This window comes from Manacus candei, unplaced genomic scaffold (genome assembly GCF_025592945.1).
Source record: "Manacus candei isolate 608988 ecotype Guabito, Panama unplaced genomic scaffold, ASM2559294v1 h1tg000014l, whole genome shotgun sequence".
NCBI classification, from domain to species: domain Eukaryota; kingdom Metazoa; phylum Chordata; class Aves; order Passeriformes; family Pipridae; genus Manacus; species Manacus candei.
This window is the reverse complement of record NW_026138062.1, coordinates 41,044,415-41,059,033: the sequence shown is the minus strand read 5'-3', so window position 1 is coordinate 41,059,033 and position 14,619 is coordinate 41,044,415. Positions and strand designations below refer to the sequence as shown.

At 37.5% G+C, this 14,619-nt stretch overlaps 1 protein-coding gene across 2 annotated transcripts in view; it reads left to right on the top strand.

Moving 5' to 3' along the window:
* Positions 1 to 14,619, top strand: part of ARHGAP42 (Rho GTPase activating protein 42) — a 148,940-nt gene that overhangs the window by 126,422 nt on the left and 7,899 nt on the right. For both annotated transcript variants that reach the window (XM_051780180.1, XM_051780179.1), the window contains 7 exons: positions 497 to 555; positions 1,316 to 1,421; positions 5,682 to 5,841; positions 9,045 to 9,189; positions 11,262 to 11,642; positions 12,689 to 12,845; positions 13,928 to 13,990. In XM_051780180.1, the coding sequence (XP_051636140.1) occupies positions 497 to 555; positions 1,316 to 1,421; positions 5,682 to 5,841; positions 9,045 to 9,189; positions 11,262 to 11,642; positions 12,689 to 12,845; positions 13,928 to 13,990 (1,071 nt within the window). The remainder of the gene's footprint in view (positions 1 to 496; positions 556 to 1,315; positions 1,422 to 5,681; positions 5,842 to 9,044; positions 9,190 to 11,261; positions 11,643 to 12,688; positions 12,846 to 13,927; positions 13,991 to 14,619) is intronic.

Below are 14,619 nucleotides of genomic sequence, written 5' to 3'. Positions count from 1 at the left end.
ACACACAAATCGTCATAGATACTGTGTTTGTGAAATTAGAACATGAGGCAGCAAGCAGTAGCTGTGTACTTGTCTCTGTAAGGCAACTCACAGTCTGCCTTTCAGAGGCTGACTCTTTTAGGATCTCTCAGATCAGAATTTCAGTCCCAAATTTCATCATGTTTTTACCTTTCTTGGACAAAAGATTGATTCTGCAGCCCACTATACCATGTCTGCACCTATATTTAAGATAGGAAACAGTGAACCTCTGTTCTGAAGTCAGTGCCAGTAACATTTCAGTAATTTACGTGGTGACATAAGATTCAACTCATTGATTTTCAGACTATGTCCATGACCAAGTTGTATGCTACTTGTAATCAGTCATCATTGAATTGGGTTTCCTAGGACCAATAGGACATTGTGCAGATGTTGAGGGCTATCATAATCACAATCATAAAACTTAAAAAGACTTTGAGTCTGTTTTAAATAACCTTTTAATATGTTTTTTTACAACCAGATGTCTTTCAGAACCACTGATGACTTTCAAGCTGCACAAAGATTTCATTGTTGCTGTTAGTAAGTAAAGTGATAAATACACTTTTGTGAAAGTAATTTGTTTCTAAACTTCGATCTCCCCAGTCACTATCTTTACTTTTCTCCTTGCTCTATTATTCAGTGATCCAACCCTCAAAGCAGAGAAGTCACACTAGATGAAGCTGTTCAGTGGTTTGTTCTGATCTTTTTAGTGGTTCTGTGTGACTGCCTTCTGCATGAAATTTTGAACCTTGATTTAGATGTTTGTTTGTTTCATATAGGCTGATAATTCTTTTATAACATTGATCCCTCTCATCCAGGGACTTTTTTTTTCCCAGCTTGCCTTGAAAAATTAGAAGGGGCGATAATTATCTCCTTTCAATAAATGGAGTAATTAGATCAAGTGATAGGAAATACTGTTTTTCCAGTGACTTCAGTTTAGAATTTGAAGTTATTTCCCCATTTCCTCTTGTCTTGATAAGAATAAAAGACACTGAAGAACTTTAGATATTTTAAAAATCGAGGAGCAAAAGCTTAGATTTCACTGAAGTGGCACGTAGGGTCTATATTGCCATTAATTTTATTGATTCCAGTATTCGTGGTAATTGCTTTAGATGAATTAGTTTAAATACAGATTTCAGAATGTAATAAATGTAATCAAATTGTCGTCATCATTTTGAAGGCTAATTGTGTTTGGCTCCTCTTAATGCATGTTTATGTTAGCATACAGGCATTGATGCCATTTGTAGTCACTTCTTAGCACATGTTCTGAGTTATTAACAATTTGTTTTCTGTTTAATAGAGTCAGATGATCAGAACTACAGAGTTGAGGCAGTGCATGCACTTGTGCATAAGTTACCAGAGAAGAACAGAGAGATGCTGGACATCCTTATTAAGCACTTGGTCAAGTAATTATTTTTTATTTTTCTCTTTGATATTATTGTAAGATGCTATTATTTCTGCTTAAATTTGTCAGTGTTGTTTAATCCATTCTCTGTGTTGAAACAATGCCACTTGAAATTACATTTAATTTCTTAAATGCTGTTCTCAACTTAACTTGAATAATACTCTGTAGAAACAATAAAAAATAGAGAGTTGTAAATCATAGAGTCACCAAGATGGCTAACTATGTTTGTAAAATAAACCCAGTCAATGTTTTCATTCATGTTCCTACTTACTACAGGACTCGTAACTAAATAAATTCAAGAAACATCTAAAACTATGCCAAGGTTGATGGAAAATGCTGGTTTGAATCTGTCGCAAAGTCCCACACTGTTTCACGACAGAGGTGGGCCGATGTGATAATATTCGTCCTTCACATTTGATCTTATTTTTCTCTCTAACAACTCTGAAGTGCAGTGACATTTGAAAGCACTAATTTAAAGTGCTTTAATTTATATTTTTGATATTTATATAAATGCCCCACTTTTGAATCTCCTGTAACGCTACCTGGAGTATTAATTGTCAGATAGAAAAGATTTTGCATTTCTTTAAACCAATGACCTTTTGTCTTCATTGAATTACACTTGGCATATGCTGTGAAACAAAAAAAGACAGGTTTTTATTCTCTTATGTCTCTCTGTATCACTAGCTGTCATTACATACCATTATTGCATTTTACTTTATCCTGTTTCTGCATCAAATGTTATTTGTATATTTTCTAAATCTACAGTTAGTTTTCAATGGTATTTGCTGAATACTTTTTAATATGCATTATTCTTTCTGATTTGGGATGCTCTATACTTTTTAGTACATTTGTCAGTGATCTGGGAATGTGAATAGTGAAGCAGGAGTTGTTCAGTTAAAGTACACATGACTGAGATACGTAGAAGACATAAGAGAGGAGTCCATATCGTTTTCATTCCATTCACTACATCCCAATTGTTTTGCTTTTTTGATCACAGCTTGAGCCACAGCTTGCAGTAAGCTGTCTACAGCAGAGACTAATGCAGTTTTGCTTCCTGTTATAGAAATGAGAACTTTGAAAATTTGACAGGAAATTATTTAGCCCTAAGAAATTATTTTTAGCCCTTTATGTCATTAGCCCCTGTAGAACTAACATGATAGCAAGCTGCTGTGAATGCTTCCATTGCAAAAAGGCAGACCTTGCATCTTATTGGGATGATGCAGAGAACCAGATGGAAAAAAGTTTCCTAAGTTCCCTTACTCAGAGAATTGTTTGATTAGCTAAACACTATAATACCTATTCCTTTATAACCCCCTAAAAAGTGAAAGCATTTAATGAGGGCTTAACAATTTTGTAAAAGCTGCTGGTCTGGAAGCCTCAAACTTAGAGGGATACACGCATAGGAACTGACTTATTTGTAGCCAAAATTAGTGTTAGGCAAGCATTGACCTCTTTTCATGACCTCTTTTATTCTCAGTGTAATCTCAGATGCAATTCCAAAGAAAAACACACCTGAAGTATTCCTCTCTTTAATTATTCTCTTTGATTCTTGCCTATGTTATCTTTGTTGTGATTCTCATTTCCTGTAAATGTAATCTTGGTTTGACACTGAATGCTTTTAGTAGTTTCTTTCCAACATTCAATTCACCCCTTCTAATTTCTCATATAATTTGCCAGTTGTTGTTTATGCTAGCAATTCTAATGAGATGGAATTCAAAATAAGTCTCTTGAGTGTATTAATCACCTTCCTTACTCATCTTTTTCCTACCACTGTGTGGGGATTTTTCAAGGAGCAAATGGCAGGTGAAGTGCCTAGTTTTATGAAAATGAGAAAATTTGAAAAAAAAATCCAACCTCCTGTTTCCTCATTCTTTTGTTAAAAATCCAGTTTCAAAGTGTACATTGTTTCTTTATATTTCTTTTAGCTGTTCAGTTCCTTTATGTATGCTTTTACATCTTGGTGAAAATACTATACCTTTAACTATGAGTTATAAAATAAGGATATTATTTTATCTTGGTTTAATTCATAAGGTCTTTACATCTCTGCCCACCTTGAATTTTATGTCACTGTGGAAAATTAAATATGATCTAGATGATGTGAGATATAGATCATGCTGAAAACAAATAAACAAACAAAAACTAGCAAATCCTGAAAAGCACCCAGGAAAGAGGTGATACTGCATGCATACATACTTAGTGAGTAGCTAGGCAAGCACGGGAAGTTTGGTGTTATTTTCACATAAATAGCTCATTTTTTGTTTTTAAACTTCCCTAGTAGTCAAATTACCTATCTACTCTAAAGAGTAAATCATTCTTTGGTATGATTTAATAATACAATACTTTTCTATGGTAGATAGTTGGGAGTCTGCAATCCAGCAGTATCAAAAAATTGCTGGTGATACATCAAAGAAGGAGATTTTGAGGAGAAAGCAATGACATCTCAATGAATGCCCTACAGCTCCCTGAAATGCATGATTGCCTCAACCTGTGTCTGTGCAGTAGCCCAGCAACAGTAGGACTAGGTCAGGGGAAAGTGGCAATCAAAATGATCCATTTACAGCCCTGGGTTCTTTCTCGTTTGCAAGAAACTGAGCCTGTAAAATGCTTTGTAGAAAGCCCTTTGTGGTTACATTGTTATTAAATTTACCATTTCTTTTATTAACCAAGCTACTGAATTTGTTACCAAGGAAACATGAACAGTAGACAAATATTACTTCTCTCTTATGGTGTAAGACTATAATGTTTGTGTAACAGGTCTCTACAGTTACTGTACAGCACAAAGAAGAGTAACATTGCAGAGCAGTTTTTTAAGGTTTTTTTAGCAAATCTAGAACTGAGTTATTCAACATTCCATTTTCATTAAAATGCTGGTGGACTTCCCAAACGCCCCTTAGTCATCTAAGACAAACATAAGATCTGTTTCAGAGAAAGTTAGATTAGGATAATTGGTTAAAATTCTACTTTAACAAGGGAGTCATTTTCATGACATGGCTTCCAAATAATGATCTCTGCTAGTGCTAGTCTGAGGTAACATTTGGGAAAGTTTTGACATAATTTAATGAAGCAACATAGGAAACATGTAAGAAGATAGGCATTTTTTTACTTGCCTCCAGTACAAACCCCTTTCCCATATTTCTCCTTCTTCTTGATGTAAATGGGGTGCTAAAATGTTCCTATCCCAAATATGAGGGGAATGTTTTATAGATTTTACTGTTTCTACATTTTAAAAGGTACAAGAGTTTATTTAATTGTGTAGGAAATTGCTGAAGATGCTCATCTTGACAATGGTAGGAGATAGCAGTGAGAAGGAAAAGGAAAGTGTGAACAAGTGCCTCAATAACTAATTCCATTTGGTAGCAGATGCAGTAAAATTAAGCATTAAGGAAATTATAAAATCTTGACTTGGCATAATATTCCTCAGACATGAGGCAATAGGACAACTTTGAAATAACTCGCAGTTATTTCAAAGGGTTTATGATGATAGGGCTTTTATTTGGCAAATCTTATTGGTAAGGAGAGAGAAGAGGCTTTGAGGATTACTGATTGATGGTTTTCATTTTTCTATCTGATAAATTGTTGGTAAAGCTAAATTTCTGAATTCTACATTAAGAAGAAAAAAAGAAGAGGTAAAATAAGTTACAACAGAATATACAGAAGCAAAAGGTTATTATATTTCAAAGCCAGATGTCATTATGATCATCTAATGTTATCTATTCATAGAAACAATGATTTCACTGAATCCATTGATTCTGTGCTTTCATCGTATTAATAAAGAGATCCCATTGCGAAATAAGTATTTTCAGAAACTAAGTTTCTTTCCTTTACGTGAAAACTAAGGTATATGGTTGATCTCTGTTATCACATACTAGTTTCAATCAATCCAGCATAAAGTATTTAAATTCCTAGAACTATTGGAGAGATAGGTGCCTGCTCTAAGACTCCTAAACTTTAGGTGGTCTGGATCTCTCTGTGGAGACCTCCAAATATAGCTACCTTTTCCTATCAGTTTTGTCAGGAACTGAAATACTCTAGGAAGACGTGCTCATTACTATTAAGCTATTGCAGGATAGGAGCCTTAATGGAAGTATAGTAGTTGTACTACACTGTATTTTGATTCCAGTAAAAGTGGAAGTTTTAAAAATGTATTTAAAAGGGAGGCATGAACTTGTAATTTTGTTAAAAAATAGTCTTAGGTTTTTGCCTGTTTAAATTGTAGTTTAGCAAATCAATTTAATTGCATATTTTTTGTGTTTATTTAAAGGGTATCATTGCACAGTCAGCAAAATCTAATGACTGTATCCAACCTTGGTGTTATCTTTGGACCAACTCTGATGAGAGCCCAAGAAGAAACCGTGGCTGCTATGATGAACATTAAGTTTCAGAATATCGTCGTTGAAATTCTGATAGAGCATTATGAAAAGGTAGAAAGAAATTATCTGACTATTTGGTTATGAAATGGAACTAAGATCTCATTTTCATTACCATCATTAAGTTCTTAAGAATAAAGAGTCCAACATTTGTAGAAGATCATTGATAGAAATAATACCTGCTTCCCACCCCATGCTATGGATCTGTATTCCTAGCAAGTCTTTTGTGGATGTGCAAGGTACAGATCCAAGGCATAATCTCCCATGGTTTGAAAGAGTTGCTCTAACTCTTCAGTTGCTTTCTGAAGACTGTTGTGACCTCCTGAGTCTAAAAACAGAGCAAGAAAGTCATAACTTTGCTCCCAGCTCCTCCATCTCTCTTATGGTACCAGTGTATGGAGGTTCACTCTGGATGAATGCATAGATTCTTCTCTAAATGCACCAGAACAGAGTCTTTCTGACCATTGCTATCCTTAGGGATGTCAGCTGCACAGCAGAGATCTAGTCCCTGGAAATATTGAGAAGGCCTTGAGAAGGAAAACACATGAAATCTTAAACACTTACTTTCAATCACTACAAAAAGGGCCGGAAGGAGGACCCAGGAAACTACAGGCCCGTCAGCCTGACCTCAGTGCCTGGCAAGGTTATGGAGCAGATCATCCTAGGTGCAATCACACAGCACCTACAGGATGGACAAGGGATCAGACCCAGCCAGCACGGGTTTAGGAAGGGCAGGTCCTGTCTGACCAACCTGATCTCCTTCTATGATCAGGTGACCCACCTGATTGATGAGGGGAAGGCTGTGGATGTGTCTACCTGGACTTCAGCAAAACCTTTGACACCGTGTCCCACAGCATACTCCAGAAAAAGCTGGCAGCCCATGGCTTGGACAGGGTCCCTCTGTGCTGGGTTAGGAACTGGCTGGAGGGCCGGGCCCAGAGAGTGGTGGTGAACGGGGCTGCATCCAGTTGGTGACCGGTCACTAGTGGTGTCCCCCAGGGATCAGTGTTGGGCCCAGTTCTGTTTAATATCTTTACTGATGATTTAGATGAGAGGATTGAGTCCACCATCAGCAAATTTGCAGATGACACTAAGTTGGGGGGGAGTGTTGATCAGCTGGAAGGCAGGAGGGCTCTGCAGAGGGACCTGGACAACCTGGAGAGTTGGGCTGATTCCAACAGGATGAGGTTCAGCAAGGCCAAGTGCCGGGTCCTCCACTTTGACCACAACAACCCCCTGCAGCGCTACAGGCTGGGCACAGAGTGGCTGGAGAGCAGCCAGGCAGAAAGGGACCTGGGAGTTTGGATTGAGAGGAAGCTGAACATGAGCCAGCAGTGTGCCCTGGTGGCCAAGAAGGCCAATGGCATCCTGGCCTGGATCAGGAACAGTGAGGCCAGCAGGACTAGGGCAGTGATTCTTTCCCTGTACTCAGCACTGGTGAGGCCACACCTGGAGTACTGTGTCCAGTTCTGGGCCCCTCAGTTCAGGAAGGGTATTGAGGTGCTGGAGCAGGTCCAGAGAACAGCAAGAAGTCTGGTGAAGGGACTCGAGCACAAGCCCTTTGAGGAGAGGCTGAGGGAGCTGGGGTTGTTCAGCCTGGAGAAGAGGAGGCTCAGGGGAGACCTCATCACTCTCTACAACTCCCTGAAAGGAGGTTGTAGCCAGGTGGGGGTTGGTCTCTTCTCCCAGGCAGCTATCAGTAAGACAAGAGGGCATGGTCTTAAGCTGTGCCAGGGGAGGTTTAGGTTTGGTATTAGGAAGAAATTCTTTACAGAGGGTAATCAGACATTGGAATGGGCTGTCCAGGGAAGTGGTGGATTCTCCATCCCTGGAGGTTTTTAAGATGAGACTGGATGTGGCACTGAGTGCCATGATCTGGTAACCATGCCGGTATTGGATCAAGGGTTGGACTGATGATCTCAGAGGTCCCTTCCAACCTGACTGACGCTATGATTCTATGATTTTATGAATTGCAGGTATCAACTTCACTGAAAAGCCTCCTCAGATTTTTTGTTTTAATTTTAAACTGTTTAATTTCAAAACTCAGCAGAACAGTCAAGATCTCTTTTACTTGATAAAAGAAATTTTATCTTGGTGTCTGTTGATCTATATCATCTTCTCTGACGACTGACAAAGTGAAAAAACTTCTAGTTTCTTTCATTACTCATTACTCAACCAAGGGGCAGTTCCCAGTCAATACCAGGATCCCCTGCACTGATTGGTCAGTAAGTACTGGCAGTACGGCTTGGTATCATCAGTTGTATTTCATAGGGACTCCTCAAAATGGATATGATACTGATAGCCTTCTTGGCTTTGACTCCCAAAATATATATTGCATTTTCCCAACATTGAGTTTTCCCTCCAGAAAATAATAGCTCATTCAATACAAAGACTACTGCTATACAATCAGTCTCCCTTGCTCTATTTCTGTGTCTACAGACATGTTTTTATGTTGATTTGCTACTCACTAATGCTTAATACAGCTTTAATGTACTTCAAGAGCATCTCAAGATTTTCATTAAAGTATTTCCTACTGTGCAAGTATATTTGCTTTCTTCCACTTCTGTGAATGGCATGGAGGTGTCTTTTTGTGGTTCACTTCATCCTCTTTAGGGAATGCCCTATTGCTAGAGGGTCCAGAAAGCCTTGCAGAGATGTCTTCTGGTATAACATGGTAAAAATTGTTTTTTTTCCAGAGCACTGAAGTGCAACATTGACCAGTAGTAGCAGTGGCATGTAAAAGATAAGAACCAGGAGATACCTTAAACATAAAATTTTTCCACATCAAACTTGACTTGTTTGACCAAATAAAGTGGTTTTCTGAAATGCAAACTGGATTGTAGTAAGTTACAACTATGACATTTTTCTGTGACATATGGAAACTTTCACTGGAACACAGAAAAAAAATCAACCTTGTCATAATATTTTAAAAAATATATTACTTCTTAGGCAATAGTCAGTAGTAAACACTTATTTTGTTTTACAATTTCAACTGTAAAACCCTTCTAACAAGGGCTAGAAAATAAATCTATTTCAGCAAATATATAATTAGTACAGCTACTAAGTATTGTGGTTCTTGAGTTGTAAAATGACATCAGAGCAAAGCTTCTATTCTGCGAATTTACTCTTTCGTAATGTATGAGATTGTTACAGTGTTAATTTAAGGCACAGCAGTGAGGAAAACAAATTGATTAATAATGGAAGTGTAAGAGTACCTCTGTTTAATGTCATTTTTTCCCTTTTTTTAAATCATGCAGATATTTCACACTGCACCAGACCCCAACATTCCTCTTCCCCAACCTCAGTCCCGATCAAGCTCAAGAAGGACAAGAGCCATTTGTCTCTCCACAGGTTCACGTAAACCCAAAGGAAGATATACACCATGTCTAGCAGATCCTGACAGTAAGTTTGTCCTTGTAGACTGGTTGTCTTCCTTTTTATGTCTTATCTTTTAACTTTACCTGAATAATATCCAATAGATGCTGTATTCCAATAATCATAAGCATAACAGATGGAGTTTTTTCAGCTTTTTAACCCCCGTGAGTCACAGCCACACTGTTGACTGACTGCATTCCTTGCTTCTCTCAGATGAGGAAGAATGTTTGGTTTTAGGCAAGTCTTGCATTGCGTACATTGCTCAACATCATTTAAAGTAGACTTTATATTCTAATCTAAATTTAATCCACTTTGAAACTCAAAAGTTCATTATATGAAGTTCATCTCGTTTCCTTGCAAGATGATGGGTAAGGCTGGGAAACTGTAAACAGAATCTTTCCTCTCCTCCTGTAACAAATGTAATTCAGTCAAGGTTAGGAGACCAAACCCATCACTTGGCTATTTTCACATGCATGAAACTGTGGCCTTTGGTTCAAAGTCAACCACTGACTAGGTTGCCAAAACCAGTGAAACTTTGTTAGGTTTACTGGAATAGAAACAAACTCTAATATTCCTGGAAGAAGCAGTGTACATATCATATGGCTTACTGTTGAACAGCAGGGAGTTATGTCTATAATCAGTTGATGCTTAGAATGCTTATTCACTTTTATATAGATGTGACTATTAAAAAGTTTCACTTCATTCATTTTCATCTAATGGACCACTACTTTTTTACTTACTGGTCATGCCAGTAAGGAGTATTGAAACTTTATAAAAGCTTAAGTTGCTAACAGTTCCACTACTGCAACAGACTTCCTAAAGAACTTAGGTGTCCCTTGGCTCCTCAAGAAGATTTACATGAAACTGGTTCAGTAAGTTAATCCACAGTTAAGGTGTATCTGTTCTTGAAGATCTGTGGTAATTCTGAAGTCTGCAATTTTAGGAAATGTGTCCTTGATATATTCTTCCACAGGTGCTGCATTTTCCATAGGTCTATGTTACAAGTTTCATGCCAGTGAGAGTTTAAATACTACATGAGATCAATAGCTCCCTACCCATGGATTACCAGTGTGAATGACATGGGATCCCAAGTAAGAAGTTACAAAGGAACAGTCAGTTATACTCAACAGAGGACCAACTGGTCAAGTTTCAGGCATTTTTTCACTGTGTAACTACAATGAATGAATAATAGCATTAAAAAGGGACATTTCTCTGCAAGTATTTTGCAGACCATATGCAAGCTCATGCTTCTTCAGACTGTGCATGGGAACATTCAGGTTGGAGATCTGGAAGAATTTCCTCACTGAAAGGACTGCCCAGGGAAGTGGTGGAGTTGCCATTCCTGGAAGTGTTCAAGAAACAACTTGATGTGGCACTTAGCGCTATGGTTTACTTGATGTGGTGGTGTTCTGTCAAAGGTTGGATTCAATGATCTTGGAGGTCTTTTCCAACCTAAACGATTCTATGATTTCTATGATTCTTCATTCAGACACATCTCGTGCTGGCGATTTGATTGCCACTCGGTCTGACCCAAGAACTCTCCACTTGTGCTTCACTTATTAGCTCAAACTCAACACTTATGTAAACAAGTTCCAGTTAAGATCTTACTTGTACCTGGAAGGCTGAAGCAGAAGCAGAGGTGCTCTTCTTGCCAAATATCACAATATCAGACAAGAGACAGCCTTGGTTCTGGCAATTGCAATTTCTGAAATACTAGATGGTTTTAAGTCGTCATTTAAATGAAACATGGACACAACTGTATTGCAGGAAATAAAGGAAATCTGTATGGCATGAGAAAAGAGATACAGATTTCAAATGGTAGGGAATTATAGAAAATTATAGAAAATGCATCTGGCAAAAAAATGCACTAGCCAATCATGCAATTTTCAAGGTACTAATGGTCTCTAAAGGAATAAGATGAGTCCTCAAGTTGGAAATAAATAAATGAGTTGTTTTCCTTCTGCAGGAAACCACAGGTTAATGAATTTGATGACAAGTAAGGTACAAAAGAGCTAAAGGTGACATGAGAAAAATGCACATGATTAGAAAATGTAAATTATTTTTTTCTCTCTTTCCCCCCTCCCCTCCATCCTCCCTAGGTGACTCGTACAGCAGTAGCCCAGACAGTACTCCCATGGGCAGCATTGAATCTCTCTCTTCTCACTCCTCTGAGCAGAACAGCACCACCAAATGTACACCCTCCCAGCCAAGGGAGAAATCAGGAGGGATTCCATGGATTGCCTCTCCTGCTTCTTCTAATGGCCAGAAGAGTTCAGGCCTGTGGACTACAAGTCCAGAATCCTCATCAAAGGAGGATGCAACCAAAACAGATGTGGAGTCAGACTGCCAAAGTGTAGCTTCTGTCACTGGACCAGAGAATGCCTCTCCACCAACAGACCTGACCAAAAAGAGTTCCTACAGTCTGTCTGGGCTGAAAAGGTCTTCAGCATCTTCCCTTAGATCAATTCCATCAACTGAAGGTAACTTCGAAGGTCTTTTAGCACTTCAGTGTTAACTGATGCATCAGAAAACAAGAGATGCATCTGAAGGCTAATTATACTCATTAATATTTTAATTTTTTTTAGGTTTTGTAGTATTTTCTTTCAGTTTTCAAACTGATAGAACATATTTCCATCGCTTGTTACCTGCACAGTTCACACAGCTTAAAAGATATGTTTCTCACAATTTAGATCACTCTCTAGCCTTCTATGGTTCATCTATAAATTATAATTTATGATATAGAATAATACTGTATATTAGCAATATAAATAATATAGATATTGTTCTTATTCTTTGGGATCTTTTTATATTATGACAGCTTTTAAAGCATTTTTAAGCATCAGTTGTCCTTTGGAATAAAGAAAGAGAAAAGCAGATGCATTTCTTGTCTTGTAGAATATATAAGCAAAAAAAGGCAGCAGTCCACCTTAAAGAATACATGGGGCCATGCCTTTTTTTCATTGAAAGGGCTTGTTTTGTGTGCAATACAGTCTGTACACCTATAGATTTGTTTTATCAAGTTACAATAGGAATTGTTTTAAGCAAGTCATGGTCATTTATTCCTAAGTATGTTTTTTAAACTGCATGAAGCTTCTCTGCATACTGAAATGTTAATTCTACAAATTAATGTGGTCTGATTTCATGGTGGATGCTGCTTTGATCAGATGACTTCCTGAGAACCCTTACTACATGATTTTTTTCTACAATTTTATGCAGTGTACTACTTTATAAATCTGTTTATTGTCACTTTTTAGTGATTGTACTATCTAGCCGTTTAATAGCAATGTAATTTTTTAGCCCTCTCCATTTTAATGTCATTTCTTCATTCTTGCTGTTGGTTCTTCTGCCCTGGCTTAGTGCCTGAAAGGCTGTTTCTTCTCTCTTAGTAAGTACTTTCTATACCTGTTTTGACTCCTAAAAAAAAAGAAAAAACCAACAGCAAAACCTTTGCTTTGCATGTTACATTTGTTGTAAAACAATTTCAAATTAGCTTTAATATTCCCTATAATTTGATTGTTTTCTTTAGGTAACAAAAGTTGCAGTGGATCTATACAGAGCTTATCTTCAACAGATACCAAAGATACGTTAAAGGCTCCTCCAAACCCTGATTTGCCTCCCAAAATGTGCAGAAGATTAAGATTAGATACTGCATCGAGTAATGGCTATCAAAGACCTGGATCTGTGTAAGTCATTATGGTCCTTTGGAGATTTGTGTTGTTACAGTATTGTCTACTAGAAAGTGATTCCAGAGAGGTACATAAGTAGTTGAAAAAGCATCCATGAATACTTGATTTTAATATTGCTGTATTTGTGAATTAGTTATCTAGTTTTGTTAAAACTGTAAACAAAGGAGATGGCACAAAATCTGTTGAAGTCAGTTGAAAGATTCCCGTTGACTTAATTAGACTACAGATAAGGTGGAAATTTGTCTTTGGAAAGTGATTAATATTATTGTCTCTGGCTCTCTTTAATGTTTCAAGGAGCAGAAATGCTACTTACTGTCCATGCTGTTACATCAAGAAGACCATCAGATTTTATTTGTATAAGTCTAAAATTAGAGAAAGGATAATTTAAAAAAAAATCTACTCTGAAATTTCTTCAGTATCTGCATGTTAAATAGTTGATTTCTAACAGTTGGGGTTTGGTGGGGGGGAGGTTTATGCTGAGAGGATAGTTCTGAGCAATACAGGTTATAATTTAGTTTGTTGAGATTTGGGTTAACAATGTTTCTCAGTGCTTTTAAAAGACTTCAAAGTCTCTGCTGTAATTCTGACTTTGACCTGGATATCTCTGTCCTCATGAACAAGTGATTTCCAGACCTGCAGAGCACCAAGAAATTCTCCAAATACTCCAGGACATCATTCAGTCTCTCCACTTTTTAAACTGAAAGGGATCATAGTAGTCATTTACAGACTGTTGTGTCTTACTTAAGCAGAGAATCCTACACAGCTTAGAGTTCCAGCATGGTAGTGACAGACTGTCAGTAAAAGCATTTCCAATATAAACATAGGATGTTGAGGTTTCCATTGGTGACTCAGCAAGGCGCTAGAGCATGGGGAAGTCAGCAGGCTCAAATAGGTTATGCCCTTAAGAATTCTGCTGAATAGGGATGTAAATTCAGTTTTTGAATTTCCTCTCTTTCTGTAAGTGAATAATTAAAACAATTTTTTAAAATATGGCCATGTCTGGATGGTTAAAAGTGAAAATAGTTTGTGTATTTAATTAATGGCTGAAGTATAAAGCAAGGTGATGCTTTTATTTTCAGAGTGGCTGCAAGAGCACAGTTGTTTGAAAGTGCTGGTTCACTTAAACAAGTTTCTTCAGGACGGTAAGCACTTCATACCATTTAACATTCTGTAAAATCCTTTCTGTGTTGGCTTGAAAGGTTCACATTTATTTGTTGGATTTGATTCATTCTTATATTTAGGGTGTTTAGAATGTTCTGATAAGTGTTTGTCTAGGAAGCAGTATCTTCTGTACATTACTACCTCACAATTAATAGAATAAAGCAGATAATCTATTAAATGGATATGGGAAAAAGGCCGTCTCTCTTTTTTCACTGTCACTGCTTTTCAAGTGCTTTGAGACAGATCGCAGGTTTTTGTTCAGCACTTTGCTCACTGATACATCAAGGAACTGTTACACTGATACATTTTTGGAACTGTTGAGGAATGAAAACAAGATGTCAATCCATGAATTCAAAGGTAGTAACCTAAAGTAGCACAGATGAAGGAAGATGCCAACATGCTGAGATGTGTGGCCGTGGAATGTGGCTGTCCTCTGACAGAACCAGCAGGGGAGAGAAAGGCCCGCTGATTTTGTGAGAAAAGCAGCTTATAGGAATCAAGGCTGTTCTTATTTTGTGTAGTACGTGAACTCTAAGATGACCAAAAAAGATGGTGGCAGGGGAGGCAAGGCATATGAAAAGAGCAGAGCAATAATTTAAGGAAGAAAGGT